General features: G+C 33.6%; 4 protein-coding genes and 15 non-coding genes across 23 annotated transcripts; 17 read left to right on the top strand and 2 right to left on the bottom strand.

Moving 5' to 3' along the window:
* Positions 1-3,223: 3,223 nt before the first annotated feature.
* Positions 3,224-4,611, bottom strand: LOC147794928 (uncharacterized). Its single transcript, XM_087117223.1, has one exon. It carries the CDS (start codon positions 4,130-4,132, stop codon positions 3,266-3,268), a length of 867 nt encoding a protein of 288 aa, XP_086973349.1. The 5' UTR covers positions 4,133-4,611; the 3' UTR covers positions 3,224-3,265.
* Positions 4,612-4,712: 101 nt separating this feature from the next.
* TRNAY-GUA (transfer RNA tyrosine (anticodon GUA)) lies at positions 4,713-4,802 on the top strand. Its single transcript is given in 2 exon segments — positions 4,713-4,749; positions 4,767-4,802. It is a non-coding gene; the product is annotated as a tRNA-Tyr (tRNA).
* Positions 4,803-4,887: 85 nt separating this feature from the next.
* Positions 4,888-4,977, top strand: TRNAY-GUA (transfer RNA tyrosine (anticodon GUA)). Its single transcript is given in 2 exon segments — positions 4,888-4,924; positions 4,942-4,977. It is a non-coding gene; the product is annotated as a tRNA-Tyr (tRNA).
* An 85-nt stretch (positions 4,978-5,062) lies between these two features.
* On the top strand, positions 5,063-5,154 carry TRNAY-GUA (transfer RNA tyrosine (anticodon GUA)). The gene is given in 2 exon segments: positions 5,063-5,099; positions 5,119-5,154. It is a non-coding gene; the product is annotated as a tRNA-Tyr (tRNA).
* An 85-nt stretch (positions 5,155-5,239) lies between these two features.
* On the top strand, positions 5,240-5,331 carry TRNAY-GUA (transfer RNA tyrosine (anticodon GUA)). Its single transcript is given in 2 exon segments — positions 5,240-5,276; positions 5,296-5,331. It is a non-coding gene; the product is annotated as a tRNA-Tyr (tRNA).
* Positions 5,332-5,416: 85 nt separating this feature from the next.
* Positions 5,417-5,508, top strand: TRNAY-GUA (transfer RNA tyrosine (anticodon GUA)). The gene is given in 2 exon segments: positions 5,417-5,453; positions 5,473-5,508. It is a non-coding gene; the product is annotated as a tRNA-Tyr (tRNA).
* Positions 5,509-5,594: 86 nt separating this feature from the next.
* Positions 5,595-5,686, top strand: TRNAY-GUA (transfer RNA tyrosine (anticodon GUA)). The gene is given in 2 exon segments: positions 5,595-5,631; positions 5,651-5,686. It is a non-coding gene; the product is annotated as a tRNA-Tyr (tRNA).
* Positions 5,687-5,771: 85 nt separating this feature from the next.
* TRNAY-GUA (transfer RNA tyrosine (anticodon GUA)) lies at positions 5,772-5,863 on the top strand. Its single transcript is given in 2 exon segments — positions 5,772-5,808; positions 5,828-5,863. It is a non-coding gene; the product is annotated as a tRNA-Tyr (tRNA).
* An 85-nt stretch (positions 5,864-5,948) lies between these two features.
* On the top strand, positions 5,949-6,040 carry TRNAY-GUA (transfer RNA tyrosine (anticodon GUA)). Its single transcript is given in 2 exon segments — positions 5,949-5,985; positions 6,005-6,040. It is a non-coding gene; the product is annotated as a tRNA-Tyr (tRNA).
* An 85-nt stretch (positions 6,041-6,125) lies between these two features.
* TRNAY-GUA (transfer RNA tyrosine (anticodon GUA)) lies at positions 6,126-6,215 on the top strand. The gene is given in 2 exon segments: positions 6,126-6,162; positions 6,180-6,215. It is a non-coding gene; the product is annotated as a tRNA-Tyr (tRNA).
* An 85-nt stretch (positions 6,216-6,300) lies between these two features.
* TRNAY-GUA (transfer RNA tyrosine (anticodon GUA)) lies at positions 6,301-6,392 on the top strand. The gene is given in 2 exon segments: positions 6,301-6,337; positions 6,357-6,392. It is a non-coding gene; the product is annotated as a tRNA-Tyr (tRNA).
* An 85-nt stretch (positions 6,393-6,477) lies between these two features.
* Positions 6,478-6,569, top strand: TRNAY-GUA (transfer RNA tyrosine (anticodon GUA)). Its single transcript is given in 2 exon segments — positions 6,478-6,514; positions 6,534-6,569. It is a non-coding gene; the product is annotated as a tRNA-Tyr (tRNA).
* Positions 6,570-6,654: 85 nt separating this feature from the next.
* On the top strand, positions 6,655-6,746 carry TRNAY-GUA (transfer RNA tyrosine (anticodon GUA)). Its single transcript is given in 2 exon segments — positions 6,655-6,691; positions 6,711-6,746. It is a non-coding gene; the product is annotated as a tRNA-Tyr (tRNA).
* Positions 6,747-6,831: 85 nt separating this feature from the next.
* On the top strand, positions 6,832-6,921 carry TRNAY-GUA (transfer RNA tyrosine (anticodon GUA)). The gene is given in 2 exon segments: positions 6,832-6,868; positions 6,886-6,921. It is a non-coding gene; the product is annotated as a tRNA-Tyr (tRNA).
* Positions 6,922-7,006: 85 nt separating this feature from the next.
* Positions 7,007-7,096, top strand: TRNAY-GUA (transfer RNA tyrosine (anticodon GUA)). Its single transcript is given in 2 exon segments — positions 7,007-7,043; positions 7,061-7,096. It is a non-coding gene; the product is annotated as a tRNA-Tyr (tRNA).
* An 85-nt stretch (positions 7,097-7,181) lies between these two features.
* Positions 7,182-7,273, top strand: TRNAY-GUA (transfer RNA tyrosine (anticodon GUA)). Its single transcript is given in 2 exon segments — positions 7,182-7,218; positions 7,238-7,273. It is a non-coding gene; the product is annotated as a tRNA-Tyr (tRNA).
* A 213-nt stretch (positions 7,274-7,486) lies between these two features.
* Positions 7,487-10,261, bottom strand: LOC111805469 (uncharacterized). The gene is made up of 2 exons (XM_023690578.2): positions 10,104-10,261; positions 7,487-8,251 (listed from the first exon to the last, which is right to left on the bottom strand). Exons 1-2 carry the CDS (start codon positions 10,174-10,176, stop codon positions 7,614-7,616), a joined length of 711 nt encoding a protein of 236 aa, XP_023546346.2. The 5' UTR covers positions 10,177-10,261; the 3' UTR covers positions 7,487-7,613.
* A 3,226-nt stretch (positions 10,262-13,487) lies between these two features.
* On the top strand, positions 13,488-17,859 carry LOC111795395 (transcription factor GTE6-like). 2 transcript variants are annotated; one of them, XM_023677807.2, is made up of 9 exons: positions 13,488-13,626; positions 14,334-14,459; positions 14,956-15,171; positions 15,504-15,581; positions 15,932-16,156; positions 16,301-16,399; positions 16,538-16,596; positions 17,070-17,220; positions 17,331-17,859. In XM_023677807.2, exons 2-9 carry the CDS (start codon positions 14,340-14,342, stop codon positions 17,535-17,537), a joined length of 1,155 nt encoding a protein of 384 aa, XP_023533575.1. In that variant the 5' UTR covers positions 13,488-13,626; positions 14,334-14,339; the 3' UTR covers positions 17,538-17,859. The 2 variants fall into 2 exon arrangements, with proteins under 2 accessions (XP_023533575.1, XP_023533582.1); XM_023677814.2 differs by having other exon boundaries at positions 13,509-13,622.
* An 875-nt stretch (positions 17,860-18,734) lies between these two features.
* On the top strand, positions 18,735-26,553 carry LOC111795385 (alpha-taxilin-like protein). 4 transcript variants are annotated; one of them, XM_087116764.1, is made up of 14 exons: positions 18,751-18,893; positions 19,230-19,315; positions 19,443-19,601; positions 19,779-20,219; positions 20,999-21,081; positions 21,752-21,860; positions 22,652-22,719; positions 23,163-23,240; positions 23,556-23,620; positions 24,310-24,376; positions 24,471-24,653; positions 24,805-24,861; positions 25,033-25,128; positions 26,188-26,553. In XM_087116764.1, the coding sequence occupies exons 4-14, from the start codon at positions 19,784-19,786 to the stop codon at positions 26,320-26,322; spliced, it is 1,377 nt and encodes a 458-aa protein (XP_086972890.1). In that variant the 5' UTR covers positions 18,751-18,893; positions 19,230-19,315; positions 19,443-19,601; positions 19,779-19,783; the 3' UTR covers positions 26,323-26,553. The 4 variants fall into 4 exon arrangements, with proteins under 4 accessions (XP_023533553.2, XP_086972890.1, XP_023533561.2 ...); XM_023677793.2 differs by lacking the exon at positions 19,230-19,315 and having other exon boundaries at positions 18,753-18,893; XM_087116765.1 differs by lacking the exon at positions 19,230-19,315 and having other exon boundaries at positions 18,775-18,893; positions 19,446-19,601.
* The last annotated feature ends 329 nt before the right edge of the window (positions 26,554-26,882 follow it).

Genomic DNA, 26,882 nt, shown 5'->3' with positions numbered 1-26,882 from the left:
TTCTCTTAATTAACAATAATATAATAATAATTATTTCTATTTTTTGCCTTAATTAAATTATGTTTATATTACGTAGTCATGTGTTAGGTTCTACGCGTTAAATTTGTTAAGAGCGTTAGGGTCGTTCAACAACGTCCGCACTCGATCAAGATGAACACAAAAAACATAAGAGATAAAGGTTTTATTTGATGACTTCAGTTATGTACAACAGTACATAATACAAATATATAATCTCTATCAGATATTTACCAAATATCTACTATATATATATATATATATATATATATATATATATATATATATATATATATATATATATATATATATATTAGATCTTTACCAAATATCTACCAAACATATTTGAAGGTTAGTCGAGTTCGATCCCATGAAAATTAGTTAAGGTTGTGGATGACCCTGTCGGCAATATGACTGATCCAACGGGGTTAGCGATGGTTGAGAAAATTAAGGGCTCGATTACAGGTTTGAATGTTTGATTGGGGTGGTTTGGCATCCCACGCTTGTTTACCTCTCTGTCTTCGAAGTACAATATATTTATTGATAATATAATTTATTATTGATTTATCGATCCAAAATCGTTATAAACTTATATTATATTATTTATTGGCTTTATATAAGTAAATTCAATTATTTTTATAATTATTTAAAACTATTATAATATTGAACTAAAAATATATAATGTACGTGTTGTTTTTTATTATATAATGTTTGTGTCGTTACATTCCAAAAATCGTACTTTCCAAAATAATAATAATAATAATAATAAATGCATGGCATCTGCCCCACGTCACACCCTCCAAGTGACTGCATTGATTAAACGACGGCGTTTCCGTTACAAGTCTTTTTTAGAATTGTGCTATTTATTTCACATCAATATAATTTTGGGTATTATTTTCACTTTATTAATTCTCCATTCTTAATTTTCTTCTTGTATAATTATATAATTGCATATTTAAAATACATAAATAATAACTTTCAAAATCACGGTTCAAATATCATATATTAATTAATTAATCATATGATACTCAAGTTGACATATTCGTAAGGCTTATTTTTTTTTACCATTTGTGAATAAATAATTGAACTAAGTAAAAACAGTGAAATTTATTTTTTACCATCGAATTTGTCCCTCTCCCTCCCTATTGTTTCGGGCACGTCTTATCCATCAAGATAAGGCAGATATTATTATTATTATAGCAGTGACATTAAAGAGAGATGGGGCCCACACCTTGAATGAATTTAATATCTTGACATTCCATTTTCTTTTACAAATTTATGATCTAAATAAATGTTTTTGTTTTACTTTTAAGTCAGAAGTTATCTTGCATTTTTTTTACTTTGGCAAGAATGAGAAATAGAAATGAAATTGAAAGTCTGTAGGTGGCATCAAATGTCCGATATTCATTAATGTTTACAATAGGATACAAACTATCCACTAATACCTAAAAATAAGAAGAAAATATAAACTAACTAAATTGTAAAAATAAGATAAAATATACTATTAATCAAATCATAATAAAATATTAACGGACGGATATTAAAGATAAATTCTATAATTAATTATTATACTATATTTTCTAAATATTATATATTTAATTTTAATGTTACGATCGAAACAAAATTGATATAATTTTAACTAAATATGATAATGAAGCTATTTTTTGTGTGTAAAATTTGTGGGTTTTTTGATAATTAATTTATTAATTAACTAATTTTTAATTTGTGCAATTTCCATATATTCAAATTATTAACGAGATATTGCTTCTTGTTTATTGTTTGGTTTGTAGAATTATATTTATTTTAAAAATAAATAAATAAATAAACAAATTTATAGTTCAAATTTATTAAAATAAATTATTGTAGAATAAGCTGCAAGTAATGCAAATTAATAATTGACAAATTGGGAATAAATTGTATTTTATGTCTGCATGAAGACAGAAATTGGAGGCTTCGTCCAATTGTTTAGCGGTGGTGGCAAACTCGTCTTTCCCTTTTACTTTGTTTTCTTAACAAATATATATATATATATATATATATATATATTAATATTCCACTCCTTAACAATACCGACAATTCGAAATAAATTATAGTTGACAATTTATTTATTTATTTTTAAATTCCGGACCTTTTGGGTCTTATTTTATTTTTTTCGAAAATACTTTTTTTTATTTTTTTTATTTTTATGGTTGACTATTTATTAAAACACTTGCTTTTATGTTATGACAATTTATCGTGCTATCAATTATGATTGATTAAACTTATATTTTGGGTTGATACTTTGACATAAATTTAAATTGAAATTATCGCTTTAAAAAACATGGGATTAAAGGTTTGAATTTAAAGGGGAGTATTAAGAATTAGGAACTTAAAAATTGTTTTATGCGATGTTTTCAAACTCGTCTTAAGAAAATTTATAGTTAAATGATGTGTATACGTTAAAATAAATATTTATAAAGTTATTTTAAAAAAATAGCGTTAATTAAGTAAAATAAAATAGCTTTTAAGGACTATTCTCGAAATATATTGACCTAAATTTTGTTCGTGAGTATTACAGCTTGGAGAATGATCCATGGGAACAATGCATTCGAGTTTAATCTCTCACGGATATGACTAAATGAATTTAATTATTTTATAAAATAATTGGGATTGAGAATTAGGACTTTTTATTTTTATTTTTTTTTTTATTTGTTAACCAAATAATTTTACGTTTTTGTTCTCGAACCAGTGTTAAGAAAATTATGGTTAAATGACGTTTACACGTATAAGTCATTCTTTTGAATAAAAAAATGACGTTAATTTAGTAAAGTAAAACAATTTTAAAGAACTATTTCTATAAAAATATTGACCTAAATCTTATTTCAATAAGTATTTCAGACTCGAAAATGACTTTTAAAGACAATACATACGAGCTTAATCTCTCACCCGAACGTGACAAAAAGGGTTTAATTATTTTATGAAATAATTGTATTTGGTTTACAAAATATTTCATGAAGTGTCACTTTTTTAATAATTAATAACATCAATTTGCTTTAATCATCATTTCAAAATGGGGAAAATATCATATTAAGATTTTTTTTTCAACGAATATTAATTTACTGAAATTAAAACCTTTTACTATATAATATTATGTTTAACTAATTTAGTTTTTTTTTTTTTTTTTTTTTTTTTTTTTTGCACAAACAAACAAATTAAAAGAAAAAAAAAGTAGATAAAAGAGTAATTTTTGTATTAGAAGATATGTAAAAATCTACAAAATCGACTTTCCAGCATCAGAAGACTGGAATGGACGGAAAGAACCCTTTACGGCGGCGTTTTGATCATTGCTCCTGCAGCCCATTACCAGAGCCTTAAGAACCTTCCACAACTCATGAACCGTCGTCTTCTTTCCACTTCTTCCTCTGGCAACTTTCCTCTCCTCCGGCGACCGGAACATTGCCGGCCGACTGCTCCGTCGTTGCCTTGTCCTCATATCACTCAGTTCCATCTCCTTCGGCAACCTCGCGCTACCAAACAGAAACAAGAACCAACGCGATTTCGTCGGCGACGATTGCAGTATCATCGCTCTCTCCGCCTGTAAGTCGTATTTCTTCAATTTACAGCATCTCTTTCGTTTGATGTACTCCGGATTCTTCGGTAGTGAAATGGAAAGCGAATCGAAGTTTTTAACTCCTCTCTTCGCTCTCGCATAAGTGATCTCGCGACCTCTTGCGTCAATCGTAGGCGATTTTCTTGCATCGAACGATTGTGATTTCGTACGAAATTGACGATTCTTTCCGGAAATTTTCTCCGATGCGATTCTTCCTTTGTTTTGTGAATCGCACGGCTGTTTGTAAGGAATCAGTTTCCCGCAGAAGATTATGCTATCAGATCCATAATATGCTGAATCAGAAACAGAGAAATCGTCGCTGAAAAACTCGAACAATGTATCTTCGTTGTCGAACGAAGCGCTCTGATCCTGCTTGGAGTAATCATCGCATTTTGATTCATCGCTGTAACCTGGAAGGTCACATAGCGAGAGAGTTTCTTCCGCTTCTTCATCGTGTGGATACCTATCATCTGAGAGATCGATGGAGGCATCTTCTTCTCCTCTGTAAGATTCTTTAGCAACTATCATTTCTGAGTTCAGACAAAATGCAAATTCAAGATAAATGATGGAATTCAAATTGAAGAATCATCAATTTCTTATAGGGCATTGCAACAAATTGAGAGCGAGAGAGAGAGGGAGTATTTTATTGGTTGTGCTGGCCTTCTAGAAGAGCAGACGGAGGCAGATTTTTTAAATACAGTGGCTGGTTGAAGACCAAGCCAAGTTCGCCTGATGGGACAATTTTTCTATATGGTATTTTCCTTTTCTCCTATTTTATTTTATTTTCCTTTTCTCTTATTTTATTTTATTTTATTTTTCTTCCCAACTCGTTGATTTGTTTTTGTTAGAATTGTTTTTTTGGGGTTAAATTATTGAAAGGAAAATTTAAATATCCGACGGGAAGAGAATTAATAAAGGTTAATTATGGATAAATTATGATTAAATTGACGTTAAATTGCTAATTTCATCTTTAATATTAAAACAATAGGTGAAAAATAAGGATTTTAGCTTCTAATTTCTTGGTCGATGTTGTTTGTCCGCTAAAATTTCTCCATTGACTTCCTAAATTTCATTAAAATCGTTGTTTTTGTCTTGGACAAATTCATACCCGACCTTAGCTCAGTTGATAGAGCGGAGGACTGTAGTTGTTGTGTAACCAGTTATCCTTAGGTCGCTGGTTTGAATCCGGCAGGTCGGAAGTTTTAATTATTCTACTTAAAATTTATGCATTGACTTCCTAAATTTCATTAAAATTGTTGCTTTTGTCTTTGACAAATTCATACCCGACCTTAGCTCAGTTGGTAGAGCGGAGGACTGTAGTTGTTGTGTAACCAGTTATCCTTAGGTCGCTAGTTCGAATCCGGCAGGTCGGAAGTTTTAATTATTCTACTTAAAATTTATGCATTGACTTCCTAAATTTCATTAAAATCTTTGCTTTTGTCTTGGACAAATTCATACCCGACCTTAGCTCAGTTGGTAGAGCGGAGGACTGTAGTTGTTGTGTAACCAGTTATATCCTTAGGTCGCTGGTTCGAATCCGGTAGGTCGGAAGTTTTAATTATTCTACTTAAAATTTATGCATTGACTTCCATAATTTCATTAAAATTATTGCTTTTGTCTTGGACAAATTCATACCCGACCTTAGCTCAGTTGGTAGAGCGGAGGACTGTAGTTGTGTTGTGTAACCAGTTATCCTTAGGTCGCTGGTTCGAATCCGGCAGGTCGGAAGTTTTAATTATTCTACTTAAAATTTATGCATTGACTTCCTAAATTTCATTAAAATTGTTGCTTTTGTCTTTGACAAATTCATACCCGACCTTAGCTCAGTTGGTAGAGCGGAGGACTGTAGTTGTGTTGTGTAACCAGTTATCCTTAGGTCGCCGGTTTGAATCCGGCAGGTCGGAAGTTATAATTATTCTACTTTAAAATTTATGCATTGACTTCCTAAATTTCATTAAAATCGTTGCTTTTGTCTTGGACAAATTCATACCCGACCTTAGCTCAATTGGTAGAGCGGAGGACTGTAGTTGTGTTGTGTAACTAGTTATCCTTAGGTCGCTAGTTCGAATCCGGCAGGTTGGAAGTTTTAATTATTCTACTTAAAATTTATGCATTGACTTCCTAAATTTCATTAAAATCGTTACTTTTGTCTTGGACAAATTCAAACCCGACCTTAGCTCAGTTGATAGAGCGGAGGACTGTAGTTGTGTTGTGTAACCAGTTATCCTTAGGTCGCTAGTTCGAATCCGGCAGGTCGGAAGTTTTAATTATTCTACTTAAAATTTATGCATTGACTTCCATAATTTCATTAAAATTATTGCTTTTGTCTTGGACAAATTCATACCCGACCTTAGCTCAGTTGGTAGAGCGGAGGACTGTAGTTGTGTTGTGTAACCAGTTATCCTTAGGTCGCTGGTTCGAATCCGGCAGGTCGGAAGTTTTAATTATTCTACTTAAAATTTATGCATTGACTTCCTAAATTTCATTAAAATCTTTGCTTTTGTCTTGGACAAATTCATACCCGACCTTAGCTCAGTTGGTAGAGCGGAGGACTGTAGTTTTTGTGTAACCAGTTATCCTTAGGTCGCTGGTTCGAATCCGGTAGGTCGGAAGTTTTAATTATTCTACTTAAAATTTATGCATTGACTTCCATAATTTCATTAAAATTATTGCTTTTGTCTTGGACAAATTCATACCCGACCTTAGCTCAGTTGATAGAGCGGAGGATTGTAGTTGTGTTGTGTAACCAGTTATCCTTAGGTCGCTGGTTCGAATCCGGCAGGTCGGAAGTTTTAATTATTCTACTTAAAATTTATGCATTGACTTACTAAATTTCATTAAAATCTTTGCTTTTGTCTTGGACAAATTCAAACCCGACCTTAGCTCAGTTGATAGAGCGGAGGACTGTAGTTGTGTTGTGTAACCAGTTATCCTTAGGTCGCTAGTTCGAATCCGGCAGGTCGGAAGGTTTAATTATTCTACTTAAAATTTATGCATTGACTTACTAAATTTCATTAAAATCTTTGCTTTTGTCTTGGACAAATTCATACCCGACCTTAGCTCAGTTGATAGAGCGGAGGACTGTAGTTGTGTTGTGTAACCAGTTATCCTTAGGTCGCTGGTTCGAATCCGGCAGGTCGGAAGTTTTAATTATTCTACTTAAAATTTATGCATTGACTTCCTAAATTTCATTAAAATCGTTACTTTTGTCTTGGACAAATTCATACCCGACCTTAGCTCAGTTGGTAGAGCGGAGGACTGTAGTTGTTGTGTAACCAGTTATCCTTAGGTCACTGGTTCGAATCCGACAGGTCGGAAGTTTTAATTATTCTACTTAAAATTTATGCATTGACTTCCTAAATTTCATTAAAATTGTTACTTTTGTCTTGGACAAATTCATACCCGACCTTAGCTCAGTTGGTAGAGCGGAGGACTGTAGTTGTTGTGTAACCAGTTATCCTTAGGTCGCTGGTTCAAATCCGGCAGGTCGGAAGTTTTAATTATTCTACTTAAAATTTATGCATTGACTTCCTAAATTTCATTAAAATCGTTACTTTTGTCTTGGACAAATTCATACCCGATCTTAGCTCAGTTGGTAGAGCGGAGGACTGTAGTTGTGTTGTGTAACCAGTTATCCTTAGGTCGCTGGTTCGAATCCGGCAGGTCGGAAGTTTTAATTTTTCTACTTTAAAATTTATGCATTGTCTTCCTAAATTTAATTAAAGCGTTGCTTTTGTCTTGGACAAACTCATACCTGACCTTAGCTCAATTGGTAGAGTAGAGGACTGTAGTTGTAATGTAACCGAGCAGAGGACTATAGTTGTGATATAACCAATTATCCTTAATTTTTCTACTTAAAATCATTGCTTTAGAAAACTCTAATTTAATCGAATACGCAAATAAATTGTGTTCTAAAACTCAATTGTTTGGAGCAAATTTATGACATCAGTTCAGCCATCTCATTGGCGTTCAACTCAGTGAAGAAAGAAAAGAAAAATCTCTCACGCAATTACAAGTTTTTAAAAGCCGACTCCTGTTGCTGAGGAGTCAGTCTGGCCAACAATGCCTTGTTCTGGCAGTGCTCTTGGTCTACAAAGTAGAAGCTCCCATTAGCCTTGAATGTCACAAAAGGACGATTGGTTTCGGGTGGTCGAATATCTGCAAACCGGATTGTTCGAGGAATGTACGTTGCCAGCCACGACATAATCTCGACCTCAAAACTGTCTGAACCTGGTTTCCATCTAATTTTATGAACGTAAGGGCTCACGAACCAGTGAAGCACCCCGGTGGTGGTAGCGCTGAAGAATATTACAGTTGAAGCAACAGCACCTTTCAGGATGACATTCATGTCAGGGGATGTCATGAAGGTTATGACCGGGCCGAGCGACACGGAGAGGCAGCATGTAGATAGAGATAGAAGCTTAACTTTCTTGATGGTCGACGAGATTGGTCCGACATAAGCAACATCCTTTTCATCTTCCTCGCCTTCTTGTCCTCTGCGTGGTCCAATGCTGATCTTGCTTTCATCCTCTCTTGTTGTAGCTTGAGATGCCCATCTCTTCTGAACTGCACTCAGACGCGAAACAAAGCTGCTCGTGCGTCCACAAGTTTTATCGATCAACGCAGATGAACTTTGAAGATGATAACCTGATGCAAAAGAAAACTTACTAATGAGGGTGATAAAGCTCTGTTATAGATTCTAAATTTTCTTGTTTTGGTATCATGTCAAGAACCTAGAACCAGAACAGGTAAGTGAAGCAAATCCAACATAATTAATAAATAAGAGATGGACTGTTAAAGGATAGATATCAACAAGAATTCCTGTGCAGTTACTGCTGTAGATTGAAACAGACAACAAGCGAAGTTAATAGACTACGAACCTACAGAGAAGATAATATCGACCTCGGAGAATTGTTTACACCTACCTCGTCTCACCTCATTCTAGACATCGATAGGCTGCTTATAAGTTGAGTTCGAAAACCATCATTATTTTAACGAAAATTTCGTGAAACATCTCAATATTAAATTGAAGATTACGGAAACTCTTCCAAGAGTTTGTGAAGATATTCGGTTGTCGTTAGAAAAGGATCGTCAAGTTACCCTCAAGTAAGAGGGCCACATAAACGAGGAAGAGGAGAAAAAATAAGTGACAAAAATGAAGTTTCGCCATAAGCGATGTCATATTTAGCAACAATAAATTTCCTCTGAAAGTTCCCTTTCCAAGATGAAATCTACAGATCGACTTATATTCAAAAGATGAGAGCGATTTCTCCTGTAAAGGTAACTAATTCGAAGCTTCCGAAAGGAAAACCGAACTTTTGCACAAGTGGCAAACCCCCTTCTCTTTTAGCTCCTACAGTAGATTAGAGCTCATCAATTGATTCTAAAATTCTTATAATGAATAGATAAGGAAATCAGAGAAAATCCGCTCGAATAAGGTTGATTCTACCTCCTCCTTCAAACAGAGGTAATCTTCATTGGAGTTTTCCAATGAAAATCTTGCACCAAACCCAGTAAGAATATTTTTAGTGCTGAATTTATTTTAATTTCTCTTTTCAAGAACAAATGAAAGAACTGAGTATCTAAAGAAAGTTGAGTTAATAAACCACCAGAAATACTCGAATAAATTTTGCATTCTTTTAACTATTTGCTTACTTCTTTTATCTTTTCTAACTTGTTGCATCACTTAATTCTTCAGGGCATTAGGTGCACAAAAGGAAAGTTCCCGGGCAACACTAAGGTGAACCCGAGAACGCGATGCAAGACCATCACGTCGAAAGGATGGAACCAAACAAGCTAGCTAGTCATGACAAGCAAGTCTTTCAACCAGATTAGACCAAATACATACTGCGATGAACGAATCATTTCTTATAAGGGTGTCGAGACCTCCCCCAGCAGAAGCATTTTAGAATGGGCTAGCTGTGGGCTTTCATGTAGATATTAAATTAAAAAGACTTGTACAAATACCAGCTCGAGCATACTTCAACTATTAAAACATACATACACTCCGCCAAGAGATCAAATGTTCGAACATCCAACGATTTTCTTTATAAAAACAAAAAAACAAACAAAAACCTAGTTTCGCAAGAATCCCCAGATTCTATATCCAACAAGTGAGCACAGAACTGTTGGTGATAGTGATTCCTAGCGGTAGAAAAGGCAAACTCCCAGCATACATAATTCTTCAGCTAAAATTTATCTCAAATCCGAGATCTAAGATGAGCTTATTCAAGATCCCTCATCTTAGAAGATACGCAAGCAAGTTTCAGGGCATATAATTTCATTAAAGGATCGTCTAATCCAAATTTGAAATCATTTCCGAAAACAAAAGAGCAAAAATCATCCATTCTGAACGTATTAAATGGACGCAAGCACGAAATCTTTACATTCTTCACTACACTGAAACCATGAAAACTACCGAATTACAAACTCGAGAAAGAACAAATCTCCTAATTTTCAGAGAGGGATTGAAAAATGGAAGAGGAAAGGAAAACGATACCTGAATGGAGATTTCTCTGCGAGAGATGCTTGGATTGTGATCGTAGCAACTGAAAGAGAGCCGCCCTCGTCATTCTGCAGAAGCAAAAACCTCTTCCCTTACTGGTGTCTGCTTCGAAGCTACAAGATGTAATCTCGCGGTTTTTCTTACAATCTATAATGGGCCACTCGGCCCAATATGGCCCAGTCAAGCCCAATTTAATCCTACAACAAGTATCCAGTAGAATTTTAATTTTTTATTTTAAAAAAATTAGTACATCATCGTTAATTTATAAGGCTATATAAAATATTTGTTTTAATTTTGATAAATTTATAAACCCAAAATTAAATAATAATAATAATATTAAATTATCATTCTCCTCCTTTAATTTTAAATTTTATTCAACTTTAATAGGTATACTTGATGTGTACTTTTATTTAATTTTAATTTTAACAAAATTAGATAAATAATAAAAATAATAATAATATTTTGCAACACAACCTAAAATTTATAAAATAAAAAATAATTGACATTAAAATAAAATTTTGAAAACTTTAACTAGAATCCAATATCAAAATTTATTGAAAATGAAATCATTAAATTTAAATATTTAAAATTACAAAAATTAAAATAAAATTTAAAAATAAGTCAACTAAAATAACATTTAATTAAATAATAATAATCACAGGCATATATAAAAGAAAAGTGTTTATCATTACAAAATAAAGTATAAATAATGAATTCTAGAAGATCACTACGTAATTGTTAAAAATTGCAAGACATTGACAATATTATATATATATATATATATATATATATATATATATATATATATATATACTCATAAATTAAAAATATTAAATATAGTTTCTAGAAGAAAAAAATTATATATATATAATTTAGCATAATTAATTTTTTTTAGTAGAATGCACCTAGTATTATTTATTTATTTATTTATTTAGAAACTCTCTTACCTCCGTTTCTAGAAGGTCTTCGTTTAGGGTACTTGGCAACACGGTTTAGTTCAAAATTCATCTGTGGAAGAACAAAATTAATTAAAAACCATGGCGGATCAAATCCAAACTCCAAGAGGAAGCATCCTCCTCCTTCCTATTTCTCCCTTTATTTAATGCATCTCCAGCAACTCTAACCTCATCTCATCTTTCATTTCACTGTAATTTTCGCAGCAGAAAGAATTTTGCATTTCAATGGCGTCTGTGGAGAACAATTTGGAAGTTTTGGATCTGATTGACGACGATGCAGACGATCTCTCTCTCCGCGATTTTCCGATTCACGAACCAGATGATGTGGATTCGCCATGTCGCTCTCCGTCCTACCACGATCTGTTTGAATTCTGCACCGATTTGAAGCAGAGAACAAGTTCCTCATCGCCGCCTAGTGAAATCGTTTTCTGCGGGAAGATATTGGACGCTGGATCTCTATCTCTCCGAGATAAGGATTCTGATGCGGAAGGGCGGAGTTTCCGAAGTAACTCGGAGTTGTTTATGCGAAACCAGAGCTTTCGGTCGAAATCGTTTTCATCGCCTGTAATCGGTGGTTTCGGATATCAGCGGAGTAGTTTGAGGAGGCCGATGGCGTTGATTGGATTAACGAGAACTCCGTCGAGAACAGAACTGAGCGAGATTCGGAGGAGACAGGCTCGGCTGGCACCGGCGCCGATGTTCCGCGTGGTTCCGGGGGAGGCGGCGGCAACTGTTGCCGCCGACGGTACCGGCGGAGAAATGAGTCCATGGAGCCTGATTAGGGCTCTCAGGTATAGGTCGGTTCTGGTTAGAGTGTTGGCTAAGGCGGCTTCTAGTTGTATAGCTCGTGCGTGAGTGAGTCCTGGCTGCTTGGCTTTTCCGATTCGTGGTGTTTAGCTTGGTTTCCCTTCTTTACATTTTTGTAATTATTATTTTATTTCTTATATTTTTGTATAAATTATAGTATTTCATTTTTGAGAGCATTTTAGATATTTTACACTCAAATTGATTTATAACTCTAAATTATCTCGATGATATAAAAACAATAAGATGTTATCTAGAAGATTTTTTTTACATTAGTTTTGGATGAAAATTGATTTTAAAAAGAATATTTAAATATTTTTTTTAACTTTTAATATTGTTTAAAAAGTATCAAATTTAATTAATAGGCTTTGACTTTAAAAAAAAAAAAAGTATTAACAGTCCTTACTTAAAAAAACTGTTAAAAAAATTGGTCAGTGTATTTTTTTTAATTTTTTTAGAAAAGTTAAAATTTGTTTTTTTTTTCTATAATTTTTTATTTTTAAAGAAAAAGTAAAAGTATTTAAAATTGGTAAGTGTATTTTTTTAAAAGTTAAAAATTGTTTTTTTTAATAAAAACTGTTAAAAAATTGGTAAGTGTATTTTTTTATTTTTTAAAAAAGTTAAAAATTGTTTTTTTTAATAAAAAATGTTAAAAAATTGGTAAGTGTATTTTTTTTATTTTTTTATTTTTTATTTTTAAAGAAAAATTAAAAGTATTTAAAATTGGTAAGTGTATTTATTTTTATTTTTTTTAAAAAGTTAAAATTTGTTTTTTTTAATAAAAACTGTTAAAAAATTGGTAAGTGTATTTTTTTAAAAAGTTAAAATTTGTTTTTTTATTTTTATTTTTTATGTTTAGAGAAAAATTAAAAGTATTTAAAATTGGTAAGTGTATTTATTTTTTTATTTTTTTAAAGTTAAAATTTGTTTTTTGTTTATTTTTAATTTTTTAAGAAAAATTAAAAGTATTTTTAATTTTTTTTTTTTTAAGTTTAAGGGTTTTAACTAAAGTTTTGAAAATTAAAAAATATTTTTTATTAAAAGGAAAATTTTGAAACCATTTTGAAAGTTTATTTCTATTTTTTAAATAAAATATTAACATATTTTCAAAATTAATATTAAAAATAGTTTTTTAATTTAGTTTTAAAGTTTAAAAATATTGTAGATTTTTTTAAAAGTTTAGAATATTATTTAAATTTTAAAAAATTCACGATATTTTGCGATAAAATGTAAAATTAAAAAATATTTTCATTAATTTTGTCTTTAAAAAATATTCGTTTTAAAAAACTCCTTATCGGATAATTTCAATTTTGAATATAATTTCTATTATATTAACAATTTATAAACAAATATGTATTAAAATTTGATTACAGAGAGCTGATCCAAATTTGAATTCCTATCCCTACAAAAAAAATAAATAATTTTTTTTTAATAAAAAATTAAAATGAAAATCAACTCATCTTCAAACTTCTAATTTTTTAATTAGTGGTATATATTTATATTAATTAGAAAATGGAATTAAAATTAAATTGAGTTCTCTAAAAATATAAATTTTGTCTCGTGTAGAGTAAAAATTCAAATAATATTATTTATTAAAATTTCAATTTCGTCTTATAATTTGAAAAAGAAAAAAAAAAAAAAGAAAAAGAATCAGTTTAAGAGACCAAATTCCCCTTTGGAATCCAAGGTCCGGTTTTTGAGAGCAACAGACTGTTCATATCGAACTAGCGTCTTCTTCTTCTTCCTCGAATCCGTTGGTAATTCTCAAACACTTTAACTCTTCTCTCATCCAGAGCATTGAACTTCGTTATTCCATGTTTTATTGAATGCCTTTGAACACGACTTCCAAATCTCTTCGTTCTAATGTATGGATTTCTATGGATTATTGGACACTGGAAAAGCTAGGATCAATCCATGTGGAACGTATCGCGTTTTTATTATACTCTTGATGGAAGTTAGATTCATAGAAGTAGAGTAGCTCACCATTTAACTTGGGGGTTATTTGCATTGTTTTTTGGAGAAAAATTAGTGCTACGGTAATGCAATAAGAAAATCCAGTTTGTTCTTTACTTTATAATCAATTGCTTCATCCTGTTTCATCAATTGCATGATTTTCTTGCTTGATTTCATATTTATAGTTTGTGATGATTCTTATTTAGTTGCTTAATTCGTTCATCGCGTGTATGAGATTTAAAAAGTAGGGCTAGGGTTCTATCTGCAGTGAGGAAATTTCGCGTTGTTTATTCTTATTTTCTTTAAAAATGGAAAGATTCTGTATAAAAACCGATCTCTGTGAATAATCTCTTTCTAGAAGTTCTAATTTGTTGTTCTTATTATGCTCTTCCTAAGATTTGCCTCATCTTATTATTTTTGTGTGTGTAATCTTAAAGAACCATCACGTTTCAATGGGTTTCATGCCGAAAAGCTGCCTTGTTGATCATTTTTACCAAATGTTGTTGTACAGAGTTAGATGGATCCCATGGATGCAGCATTTGCAGATGCCAGTAATTTTGTTGTGGGAGATACTGTTGGTGCAGAAGTGGATGGCTTTAGGCATCAAGTCGATGAGATTTTTCTGAAGGTCGACAAGGTAAAACATGATATACCATTAACCTAAATGCATTGGCAGACCTAATTATGCAGTTTTACTGTTTGCTAGGTGTTACCAACATAAAATAGATGAAATCTTGGGAATACTTTTGTATTCCTTAAAATACATTTTTAGTATCGTTAATGATTGGGACGAAAACATTGAATTACAATTTAAGAGGTGGCATGATAGCCTCCGTAATTTGACATGTATGACAAGGAAGGGATTGGAACAATTGAGTGGAGGAAAGATTACTATTCATCATGGCAGTAAAATACCACATATGGGCAGATTTCGTCTCATATCTTTATCGCATTTTTAACAACAACAATTACTAGACAGATCATCTAGAATAAGATTCAAATCTTAGGAGTTCTGTTGAATTTCAAACTACTGATGTCAAGTCTAATCACTTTACGTCCCCAAACTATAAGGATTACAAAATTCCTTTTTATCGTCAAGTTCGTCAAATCTGAGCTTTCTTTTATCCTTGCAGCTTGAGCAAAACGTGAATGAGATAGAACAGTTCTATTTGACATTGAAAAAGAAGCAGCCGAACGGTAGTAAAGGTAGCTCTGTTGTAAAGGATAAGGATAAGGAAAGACATATTCCAAGTCTTAAAAAGCAGCAGCAAGATGCAGCTCGCAGAGAAGCTGCAGCTGCAAAGAGAATGCAAGAACTCATGCGGCAGTTCGGGACAATTTTGCGTCAGGTTATCAACTCCCTGGCAATTTTTTTTCTTACTCTATTGCTAGTTGTTTGCCTTCATTCGTTTTTGCATGCTATCGCATCATCGGGTGCCTTTCTGATGTTGAACTTTCTGGTTGCTTCTTAAGAAATTCATGCGTTCGCTCATTCACATTGGGGATTGGCTTAGTACTGGCGAACTTGTCATTGCACTAAATTAAGTGTCTTTGTCATCATAAACAATTCTGTTTGATCAAAAGAACTTTGATGATATAATATTACCACTTTGGAGTGGGTTATTTGAAAACGTACTGCTACAGCTGCCACATTTCGACATATTTCTCCCTTGATTTTCAGTTATCACAGCATAAGTGGGCTTGGCCTTTTATGCAGCCAGTGGATGTGGAAGGTCTTCGATTACACGACTATTATGAGGTGAGGTCGATATCCCTATCAAATAAATGTATATTAAATGCTGTATATATTAGTTTTGTGCTGTCCTATGCCTTGAAACTTGAATATCTAGCTTTTTAATTGATATTAGATTCATTTGATACAATAAGGTATTTGGGTTACGCATAACTAATTTTTTGGCTGGAGTCTCTGATCTTAGAAATGGAGTATTTGTATCGATCTTGTACACACTTACCTCAAATGTATAAGGCACGAGTGTTATAACAAGGGTAGCTTCTTATACGAATAGTCGTGAGCATTGTTTAGCAAACTTTAGCATCATTTAGGTTTTAGAATAATCCTTCAGGTAACATATGTATTGTATTTATTAGGTAATTGACAAGCCAATGGACTTCAGTACAATTAAAAATCAAATGGAGGCTAAGGATGGTACTGGATATAAGAATGTGAGAGAGATATGTTCTGATATGAGATTAGTCTTCAAGAATGCAATGAAATATAATGAAGAGAGAAGTGATGTTCATGTCATGGCCAAGACTTTGCTCGAAAAGTTCGAGGAGAAATGGCTTCAACTTCTGCCTAAAGTCACTGAAGAGGTAACTTGTTTAGTTTGAGAACAGTTCTTAAATGGATCAATATTCCTTATTCAATTCATGGTGCCTGGGAGAGAAAGATGGTTTCATTTGGTTGAAAGAACTGGTAAAATATGGTCGAAATTCTAAAACGATCTCACCTTCCAGGAAAAGAGACGAGAAGAGGAGGAAGCGGAAGCGCTGTTGGATATGCAGCTTGCTCAGGAGGCTGCTCAAGCAAAAATGGCTAGGGACATAAGTAATGAGGTGTGCTGTCTCCTTTTTCCTAGGATTTAGCTATCTTGAGAAAGTTTGTCGGGAGATAGCCTACTTCCTTTGCTTTCCTATTATCTTATATGGGAAAAGAAATAGATTGTTTAAACATGGATAATGAACTGTTTTCAGATTTACGAGGTAGATATGCAACTGGAAGAGCTTCGAGAACTCGTCGTGCAAAACTGCAGGTTCATTCTCTCTTTTGTTATTGCAAACGCAGCTTTCGAAGTTGTTTTCTGGTACAATGATTGGTATAATTGCACAATCACATTACTACATAACCTGTCTCCACACCACAGCTCGGTTCCTTTCTCTAAACTCAAACCGAGACAGGGAGAGCACACCCTCGTTGGACCATATACAATAGGGATGTCAGGCTTATGTGCACAAAGAGAAATACAAGACCGTCTAAGGCACAAAGCCCTTATTCTCCAATCCAAACCTCCCCTCCTACCTATTCCATAGGATATTCAGAATTTGGTCGAGTTGGTCCCTTTTGACGTATTTGAATTTGACTAGCACGAGTTGCGCGCCCCCATATAAAACTTTTACCAGTGATATGTCATTATATTTTGTGGTTGAGGTTAATTTGCTTTTGACATTAGAAAATGACTTGCACTCGATAGATAGAGTGGACTGATACCATCAATGTATGGTTCAGAAAAATATCAACTGAAGAAAAGAGAAAGCTTGGAGCAGCCCTCACCAAATTGTCTCCAGAAGATCTCTGCAAAGCGTTGGAGATTGTTGCAGAAACTAACCCAAGTTTTCAAGCCACTGCCGTGGAGGTCGATCTCGATATCGATGCACAGGTTGTAAATTACATTATCGCAATGCGCTATGCTTCCCCGCTCCCTTTGCTCCTTTCGTGTGACTTTTCGATGACATAATGATTAATCGAGTTTATTGCTGCATCATGTAGAGTGAAACTACGTTGTGGAGGTTGAAGTTTTTCGTTAAGGATGCCCTCGAAGTTCATGCTAAGAGCTCGGCGAGCACGGGCGGTGGCAACAACCAGAACCATACAAACAGCAATAATACCAACAGTAACAGCAAAAGAAAAAAAGAGATTTGCGATGCTATAGCCAGAACAGCCAAGAAAAAACCTAATAAAAAGCCCTCTTCTTGAGATACAATAGCCGATGCCAAAATTTTCCACCTTTGAAGCTGAAGCATCACTGATTTTTTGTTCTTGTGTGTGCACATAGTTAGATTTTGGCTCTTAGTTGCTTGGTTCTTTAGCATGCTGCAAGTGATCAGTGTCTATGTGAAGATCTCATGTCAACAAGATCTTAGTAACAAGCTAACCCCATACATGTCATTTTTTTTTTTCTTGTGTAGTTAAGACTTTTCGTCGTTGGTTGTATTCCGAACGGGCAAACTTGCTTTTGAACTGCGAAATTGTCGAGTAAGTTCGAGATCAAATTGATGATGTTATGCTTGAAATCAAATCCGGAGTGTAATCGAAAAAGGTCAGCCCCTTACACTTGTCATGACCATCTTTTAGGTTATCTCTAGCTTGAACATTTTTTTTGATTGTCTTTTTGCTTCATCGAACCTTAAGTGAGGTTTAGGTTCGGGTTGAGATATCAATCAAAGTTCCACATTTTTAAGATAAAATTGATTTCGTGTCGATAGGAACTCAATCTTACAATTTTATGTCGAACAGGTACACAAAAGAACATTGAATAAGTTAAGGATCTACGAGATACAGAATTAAAGTGTACAAACATGTTTTGCATTTTTTAAGGATATATTACACGCTAACTTGAGTATAACTCAACTAATTAAAATATATGCTCTCTTCAATCGTGACGTTGGAAATTTAAATCTCTCCGCTCGTTATGTTTTGGAATTTTAAGGAAAAAAAAAATATTAGACATATTTCTTTAACTTAAAAACTTGTTTCATTTGTACTCCAAGTTCCAATATATTACACTTCTACCCTCGACTATCCTCGAGTTTTAAGTTTAATTTATATTTAATTTTTAAATTTCAAAATAACTCATTTTTACTTGAGTTTATTTTTTGTTTGATCATATTTTATGCTTACGTTAGTATTAAAATTAATTAAAGAAAATCTCTACCATAAATATTTAAAATTAATTAATGAAAAGTTAACCCGAACAAAAATAAAAAAGAACATTAAATAAAAACTTAGGAGTAAATACATAGAATCATAAACTTTTTATGACCAAATCAAAATTATATTCAAAATTCAACCCAAATTTTTAAAATATAAAAAATTTAAACTAGGAACTAAAGTGAACTATAATAAAAATTTAGGACAAAAGAGTATCTTTATTTATTATTTAAAAAAATCCAGTAAATACAGCGTCGCTAATGGCAATTGCGGGAAGAAATAAAAAAGAAAAGTTGACGCTATTGAAATCGGTTCGGGGAGCTTCGGGGGCTGTACTGAGTCACTGCACGGACACCGTAGATCGCTCCGCCGGTGTCAACTTCGCCGTTCTCAAGCAACTTGGTAATTCTCTCATTTTCTTCTTCGCTTTTCTACTTGCGAGCTTCAAAATTCTAGAGAAACTGCGCGGATTTCTTCTCCTTTTGCTGGATAGGATTTATTTTTCTTTCTGTTTTTCCGTTTGGTTATTTGGAAAATGTAGCGAACTGCATGTGGCGCACTGTTCTAGTTAGGAAATGGTTGCTTCTCCATAACTTTTGAATCTTGCGAGGGTTTTGAGGATATAAGCGTCGTGCTATCCTGCAAGTTTTGAAAATTGAAAATTGAGCTGAAGTTTTCTTGTTCCTGTAATCTAAGGTTTTGGTTGACTCTTTCTGTTATTGTATTTGGTTTCTTAAGGCTACATGTATGGCATGCTTTTACAAACATATTGCATTCGCTATTTTCTTCCTGGAGCAGCATGTTTAGCCAAGGTCTCGATTTAGGTATGTAGCTTTATCGGTGGAGGTCGGATTAAACCGTATGACGGTTTATTTGTTCATAGAAGTTGTGGTGTTGAGATGATGCTCATATAAGAGGAGTTGAAATGAATCATCTTGTTTTTTGGGACAGAAGGACATCCAGCACAAGATGATGGTGAACGACTACCTGAATTTCTAATACTTCAGAAGTCGTGAGACAAGTACTCCAAGATTGAGTGTTGGTTCTGATTTAGCGGGAAAACATTTCAACCTGCTGGGTAGACAAGGTTGCGTTATTCCCATACTAAAAGTAAGAGTCTAGAACCAAGTTCCTGATGTTACTAAAGAAGTGTAGTTAAAAGTGTACCTCGTTTAAATCAAAATTGATAGCAAGCTCTAGATTTCAATTTTGTTTTTGACCAATCATGTGATGATATTCCCATATGGTGTTGCATAAAAATTCTGATCACGATTGTACAAAATGTAGGTCGTATGGAGAACCCAGGTCTAAATCACCCTCCTGAAGTTAATTCATCGCTGGATGATTTTGTTGAAAGCTCCGCAGAAACTCAAACACCTTCAGCTCAAATTTCTGAACAAGCGAAGCCATTAGATTGCATATACAAAGCTCAATCAGAATCTGATTGTTCCAATAGGCAAAGGCATGAGATTGTGGAAACTTCTGAAACTGAACCGTACAAAACAGAGAAGACCCAGAAGTTAGAAAGTTTTCCTGTTGCTTTATCTGAGACAGAAAAATTTAATAATTCGGAGGGTTTGGAAAAGGTGGCTGATAAGAGCTGTACGGAACAAGCAGAAACTGCCATTCTTAATGTTAAAGAAGCTTCTAACGAGACTTCAATTGATGAGTCTGGATGCAGCAAAATAAAAGGACAAGCTCAAGAGGAAGCTCAAAGTTCAGAGAAGGGTTAGTTTATTTACCTTGCCGTATGCATTTTTGTTATTATTATCTTTCTTAATCAGGATACCAATCAGAGAAGGGTTAGTTTATTTACCTTGCGGTCCGCATTTTTGAATTAATGGATACATGACATTCCTTTGTTTCATCCTGCTTTTGTCTGGCAAGAAAAACAATACATTGAAGAAATGCTGTTGGATGCTAACAGTTGTTGGCAAGTTAGGGGACAATACGCCTATGCTAATGAGACCAAAAGAGAAGTAGAGATTTGCAGGGATGCTGAGATCAGGAAATCGGACAATATAATTTGAAAAGGATGCCAAAAGAGATTTTTCCCTTCGTTTAATATGAATCAGTTTAGTCGAAAATATTAGCAAATCTAGTTTTGATTTGCCAATAAAATATTGGATCATTTACATTGTAACACCAACCTTTTGTTGGTTTGTTTCCTTTGGTGACAAAAAAGAAGTGATTAGGAGTCTTCTGTTCCAATTACCGGAGAAGGACACTATCATCTAATTACTAATGTGTTCAATTTTGTTTGCTGCAATTACTGTGGGTGCAATGCTCAATGGATCGAGGTGTAAATGCTGTATTCGAGGTTGAGTTCAAACTATACAAGTCAACTACCTGGAGTATTAAATGTTCTAGAAGTTTTTTCGGTGTCAAATATTGTAGTATGAGTCGGTTGCTGGGATGCGCGTAAACAGGCATGTAGCTCACAGTTTTGCTGCTCCTGTTGGCAAAGTGTACTCATTATTATCTTCTATTACTTCTTTCCATCACAGGTGGTGACTTAGATGCATCCGCAACACATGAGAAGGAAATATTGTCAACAAAGGTTGTTGAAGGTGCAAAAAACATAAAGCCTGTGAGTAATTTTGCATTGCTTGCTTCGTTGCATTTTAGCATGGGTAATATTTATTTTGACGTTATTTCTGCATTTCTTCGCTTTCTGCAAGATTCAGGAAATTTAATACGTCCTGGTCACTTCTTTGATTTGTACAACTGATGTGCACTCGTTGTGTTTCCCAAAGTACTTGTAAATATTTTCCAATGTTAGCTCTTGGACTTGATATCAGAAGTTGCTTTCTTGTTTCCTTTGCTTCTTATTATAATGGAAACTTATCTCTCTTCTCATATATAAAAATATTTATCAGCATTTTGCTATTAGGCTCCACAAAAAGAAGTCCTGCCTTCTCTTTGGTTTTTGAACCGAAGCTCCAAAACCCATCATGCTTTGGTACACCTACTTTTCAAGAATGTTGTTAGTTGTGAAGGACAAGTAATTGACAATGCTTTGTAGCAACTAATGTTGTATAAAAGTCATGATAATTTTTTAACTCATTCATAAATATTCTCACTGGTAGTTATCCTGTTAGATAAAAGATGTGACAATGAGTTTTTCCATGGAGCATTGCAGTGATTTACCATGGACTGAATTTGGTTGAATAGAAGGCTATGTTTTACTTCCCGTGTCTTCAGCATCCTATTTAAAGGTCAGCAATTTTGTTGGGAGTACTAAGGTGCATAACTTTCAGGAAAGTGCTGAAGTCAAACGCAAGAATTCAAAGCGGACATTTAAGACAGAAAAGGAATTTCTTGAATTTACTTTAAAGTATCACCAAGTTCTTACAGAAAGAGATGCAGGCAAGTATAGATGTGAATGAAAATTCTTGACGAGTTTTATTGTTTCAATTGTCTGATTTTCAAGTTCTTTTGAAATTTATTCCAGATGATGATGTATGTTGGTTATTCGTTGGTCTTTAACAACAAATTGAGCACTATACCTACAAGATAGTGTGAAGTTAGAAGTATGAACTTTGATTGCAATTAGATTGTTTGGATGTCTGTCAACTGTTTTAAAAAGACAACAAAGGTTTCTCAATTTTAATGCAAATTCTAAGCTAAGTGAGCCTCTTTTTCATGTTTTTACTTTCTTTTCATATATAGCTTCAGTGAAGCTTCTGGGTTCAGCCTTTTGTTGGAAATGGAAGTTTTCTTTCTTATCTGACCTATGGGCAATGAATGGACTTGCTTCTGTATTTTCCATCAGAATGTCTACCTATTTGTTGTAGCAGACTGAAGATAATCCACATTGCTGCACTTTAGATCAGTCTTATTTTTTGCTACTGCAGAGTTTTTTTTTTTTTTCTTTTTTCTTTTTTCTTTGTCTTTGCATATGCTATATTACTGTAAAACCACCTATGTTCAATTATTTGGGGGTCAATAAAACTTTGTAGGAGTTAATAATTCTTTATTTTATTTGGGCAAAAGATTTGGACATGCTTATAGCATGATAACATTATCTCATTTATCATCTCTCTCTTCGGAAATTTTTCTTCTGTCCTTGCATTATTCAAATTGGTTTGCATTTTCAATGATATTTAATTTGGGAATTGCATGCTACGGATTTGTAATGTCATCATCTCCTATCACAGCTATTGTTGTCCGGGACCGGTTGGAGTCACTATGCAGGGAGTTGCAGCGTCAAAACAAAATGCTAATGGTATGATCTACAGCTTTTATCCATATAAAAGTTAATTTGTTCATTAAAATTCTAGCCTTGGTTATTTTTGGTGGTTCTTAACATTGATTTGTACTTAAATTCATTTCAATTTAGTTATAGTATTTCCACAAATCTATAAATTTGGTCTCAAATGTTATTTATTTATTTATTTTTTTTTTTTTGTTAAATTGTTATGAGAAAGCTAATAACTAATATGACACTTCGACGTATGTATATATAGAAATTGAGGTTCCAGTTGATGTGTATGGTATTGACTGGGTATTTATGTCAGTATGTGTCTCTCTGCTTCTTGATCTGTCACCAGTTTTATCTGAATTCCATTGTATACCTGTTTTCTTCTCCGTTCAACATCTCTATCGTTACTTTTTTTCTATATAAGTTACCTTCTAATAAATAATAATATCTACGCAAATGAAACATAGGATGAATGCAAACGGGTCTCAACTGAGGGACAGAGCCTGAGAACTGAATTATCAGTCAAGTTTCAGGATGCAATCAAGGTATGATTTTGTGCGAGTAACTTGATTATAAACTGTAAAACAATTAAAGATATAATGGGTTTTATATCTACATTTCCTCCAGTAGGTGAGAATTGTTTAATTAATTTGAGGGAACAATTGCAAGTTCTGATCTTGTTTTGAAAATAAATCGTTGGACCTGCTATTTGTCCTTTCTCCTTTCCAGTTACCTATTCATAGAACTGATAGCGTTTCCTGTCAAACAGAATGATAATGATAAAACTAAATTTAAGGATGCATGTAAATTGTTTGATGAAACTTAACAGGCAAATCTATACTTGGGTTATTATTTGACAGGATGTTAGCATTAAGCTAGAAGAGCAAAAGGATGAATGCCTTGCCCAGCTGAAAGAGAATGAAACGTAAGATGAAGTTCATTTTATGCTAAAATAGTTAAAATAGACAAGTATTTTTGTTTTTGCATCTTACTTGTGTGAAGGCTAACCTTGAATACCGTGTGCCCAGGCATGAACTACTATAAGTGCATGCCATGCTACCATTTTCTAGAAGTAAAAATGGTGGTTGATATTATCTTTAGGAAGTAACTTTGCCTCAATACCTTTTTTTTTTCAAAGGGACGCATCTTCCATAATACTGAGAATTGTAGAGGTGTCTATAAAAACTGAACTGCTTGAGAGAATCTTTGTAGACTCAAAAGGACCAAATGCCCCGATCTCTTTGCCGATGGTGTAAACGATGGGTAGAGGATCTGGGATAACAACAATAGCTCTTCTAAGTTTGCATACATACCCAACCATTCGAGTGATCCCCAAACTTGCCAAAAATCTTGTGCTACAGGGCTCTAGACTGGCAGAACCATTTGTTCATAAGAGCAACATTCTTATAGTCATTTGATAATTTCTCCTCCCTTGTCCATGGACCTCTCCTTGTACTTATCTTTGAGTAATTAGTATACTTTAGTTTCTTAAGTAAACAATATCAATATGATAGATTTTCCCATTAAAAAATTATTTGAATAGTTAATAAGGACTTGAATTATAAAAATAACATTTCTTTCTTTTGGTTCTCCAATTTTTTTGTATACATCCAGCTTAAGGAATAAACTGAAGCAACTAATTGACCAGTTTGCTCTTTCCGAACAGCAATTTGCACAGAAGGTAAAGTTTACACTTCTATCAGTACACCTTGCATGTTTAACTATTTATTTTGTGGGGCTGAATTGATTCATAATGTTTTTACATGAACAAACAGTTGAAGCAGAAAACACTAGAACTTCAGATTGCTGATCTGAAAACTAAGCAATGTGAGGAGAAACTGATTAAGGAACAATCTCAAATGAAATCATATGCAGAGCAAATTTCACAATTATTAGCAACAGAAAAAAATCTGCGTTTACAACTAACAGCTGATGGAGAAAAGTTTCAACAATTCCAAGTAGGGCTTGAGTTTGGTAGTGATCTTTTAAATTAATTTAGAAACATATTTCATATAAATGAATTTTTTCTAATGATATTACGTTACGTCATTTATGGAATGACTTACCAAGTTAACCTAAGCTTAGTTTATGTACTGATTAATGTTACAGGATGCATTATTAAAAAGCAATGAGGTATTTGAAACCTTCAAACAAGAAATTGAGAAGGTAAACTCTTCTTCCCCCACTCACCTCTCTCTCTCTCTCTCTCTCTCTCTCTAAAGAGGGGTAAAGGTCCCCAAAGGCTTTCTTGTTGCACGATACACTTGATTAAACTACTATCTACTTGTGCTCTTCTCTCCTCATTTGTTTAGTCTGTCTCTCTTTTTATGTATATAGATGACAAAATCCATCAAGGAACTCAAGAAGGAAAATTCATTCTTGAAGAGCAAATGTGAGAAATCAGACGTTACTCTTATTGAGCTTCTTGATGAGGTATACCTACACTCGCTATAATTTTATTGTATATTTGTTTGGCAACATCAAACAGTAATTCCTTGTTTCAAAAACAGTTGTTTGTCTCTATTTAAAAAAAAATAATGGTTGGGTGGCTGGTAGAGATTAAAGTGAGTGTGCACCTGAAAATACTATTAATCGCAAGTTCGTGATTTAGGAAGAAAAATGGCATTAGTTCTAAAGTACGAGACGAGCCATTTTAAAAGAAAAAGCATTTAAAAGATAACTATCCAAATAAATGTTTGTTGTATTATTGTTCTTAAAAGTAAATGGGACCATATTGCAAACAAGCCTTACGCTTCATCTTATGCTTGTTTTGCTTTCATCTTAATTTATGCAGATATAAACTCAATATCATAAATGCATGTACCTTATTGCCTTATTGAGTGGGCATGTTGCCATTTCTGGAAACCGCATGTCACATTGTTATTCCAAAGTAGTTGTTTCATCTGTAGTTATTTGTGTCAACTTAAGCGTAACTTATTAACTCATTAAGCGCTAATAATCTTTTGTTAAAGTTACATATTTGAATCGCTAATAATCTGTTTTAAAGATACATATTTGAATCTCTACGGTCTTTGGTTTGAACTATAACAAATTCAGACATTTGTCATTGACATTCCCTATTCATTAGTCAAATGATGTGCTTCACATAGCTGTACAACAGACTAGAGTCAGATTTATGTGAACTAAATCACTATGTAGACTAGGCTCTCACTGTCCTGAGCGGTATTTTGGAAGGCACCGTGAGGTGTGTGCGTAGGTCTAGCGCCTTGCCTTTACGGTTTTTTCTTCTTTATTAGTTAAAAACTAGAACCATGCTGTCTCTTCCTTATGTATGTTCTTATATATAGTGCATCTCACAAAAAGAACGGTATGCACTTTTTTTGGCACATTGCACCTATTATGTCTCTGGAGAGGCTATTGCACCTTAGAGCTTTAAAAAACTTTGGTCCTGCATTTTAAGTGCACTTAAGAGCTTAATCAGTCTTTACATTACTGTAGTATTGTATTTTGAGTTAAATTCTGGTTGAGCAGCGGGAAGGCTTGAAGAAACAGCTGGAGAAAACCAAGAATCAGAAAGAAAAGCTCGAATCGTTGTGTCGATCGCTTCAGGCCGAAAGGAAACAAAGTTCCATGGGAAGCAACAGCTCTGATTCAACTTCAGTGTGAAGCCTTAACTTATTCTGTTAAAATATGAAATTTCCTGAGAGGATTTCAATACATAACTCTTACATTGCAACTTGACTGTCTTCAAGCTGAGCAAATAGTTATTTTGTGATTTTAAGATTACCATGTCCATGTCCATGTCCATTGTTGTCAGCTTTTCTAGGATTAAAACTGATTTTTCTTGCCAAAGAAAGAACTCTTGTTTCCAATGATCACTGGATAGTTATTATTTTATCATTCTGGCGTCGAGCTATTTTTTCGCATAACCTCCCCTACAGTATCGTCACCGTTGTAGAATTTAATCACCAAGTTCGAGATGGATTGGTGTGGTGCTGTGAACCATCCTGAAAGAGGGGTGCTTTCGAGAATGCGGACACATGTAGTGCATGGCTGCCGTCAGCTCGTGTTGTAAGGTGTTGGGTTAAACCCAACAGCCTACCAATGCATAAATGTTCCAGCTCGTGTTGTAAGGTGTTGGGTTAAGCCCAACAGCCTACCAATGCATAAATGTTTAGACTCAAATCCTTTTTTAAAGATAAATTAGATGTTTTAGACTAAAATTT

The sequence above is a fragment of the Cucurbita pepo genome, chromosome 1, assembly GCF_057944985.1.
Source record: "Cucurbita pepo subsp. pepo isolate OVF chromosome 1, ASM5794498v1, whole genome shotgun sequence".
Taxonomy (NCBI): Eukaryota; Viridiplantae; Streptophyta; class Magnoliopsida; order Cucurbitales; family Cucurbitaceae; genus Cucurbita; species Cucurbita pepo.
The sequence above is the reverse complement of the archived record's forward strand: the minus strand, read 5'-3'. Positions and strand labels throughout refer to the sequence as shown.

Coding starts and splice junctions, on each gene's coding strand:
- LOC147794928 (XM_087117223.1), bottom strand. CDS start 4,132: ATGATAGTTGCTAAAGAATCTTACAGAGGAGAAGAAGATGCCTCCATC.
- LOC111805469 (XM_023690578.2), bottom strand. CDS start 10,176: ATGACGAGGGCGGCTCTCTTTCAGTTGCTACGATCACAATCCAAGCAT. Junction 8,252..10,103: donor GCAGAGAAATCTCCATTCAG/GTATCGTTTTCC, acceptor CTTTTGCATCAG/GTTATCATCTTCAAAGTTCA.
- LOC111795395 (XM_023677807.2), top strand. CDS start 14,340: ATGGATCCCATGGATGCAGCATTTGCAGATGCCAGTAATTTTGTTGTG. Junction 16,157..16,300: donor TGCCTAAAGTCACTGAAGAG/GTAACTTGTTTA, acceptor CTCACCTTCCAG/GAAAAGAGACGAGAAGAGGA. Junction 16,400..16,537: donor CTAGGGACATAAGTAATGAG/GTGTGCTGTCTC, acceptor AACTGTTTTCAG/ATTTACGAGGTAGATATGCA.
- LOC111795385 (XM_023677785.2), top strand. CDS start 18,752: ATGGCAATTGCGGGAAGAAATAAAAAAGAAAAGTTGACGCTATTGAAA. Junction 21,082..21,751: donor GTGCAAAAAACATAAAGCCT/GTGAGTAATTTT, acceptor CATAACTTTCAG/GAAAGTGCTGAAGTCAAACG. Junction 24,862..25,032: donor TCAAACAAGAAATTGAGAAG/GTAAACTCTTCT, acceptor TTATGTATATAG/ATGACAAAATCCATCAAGGA.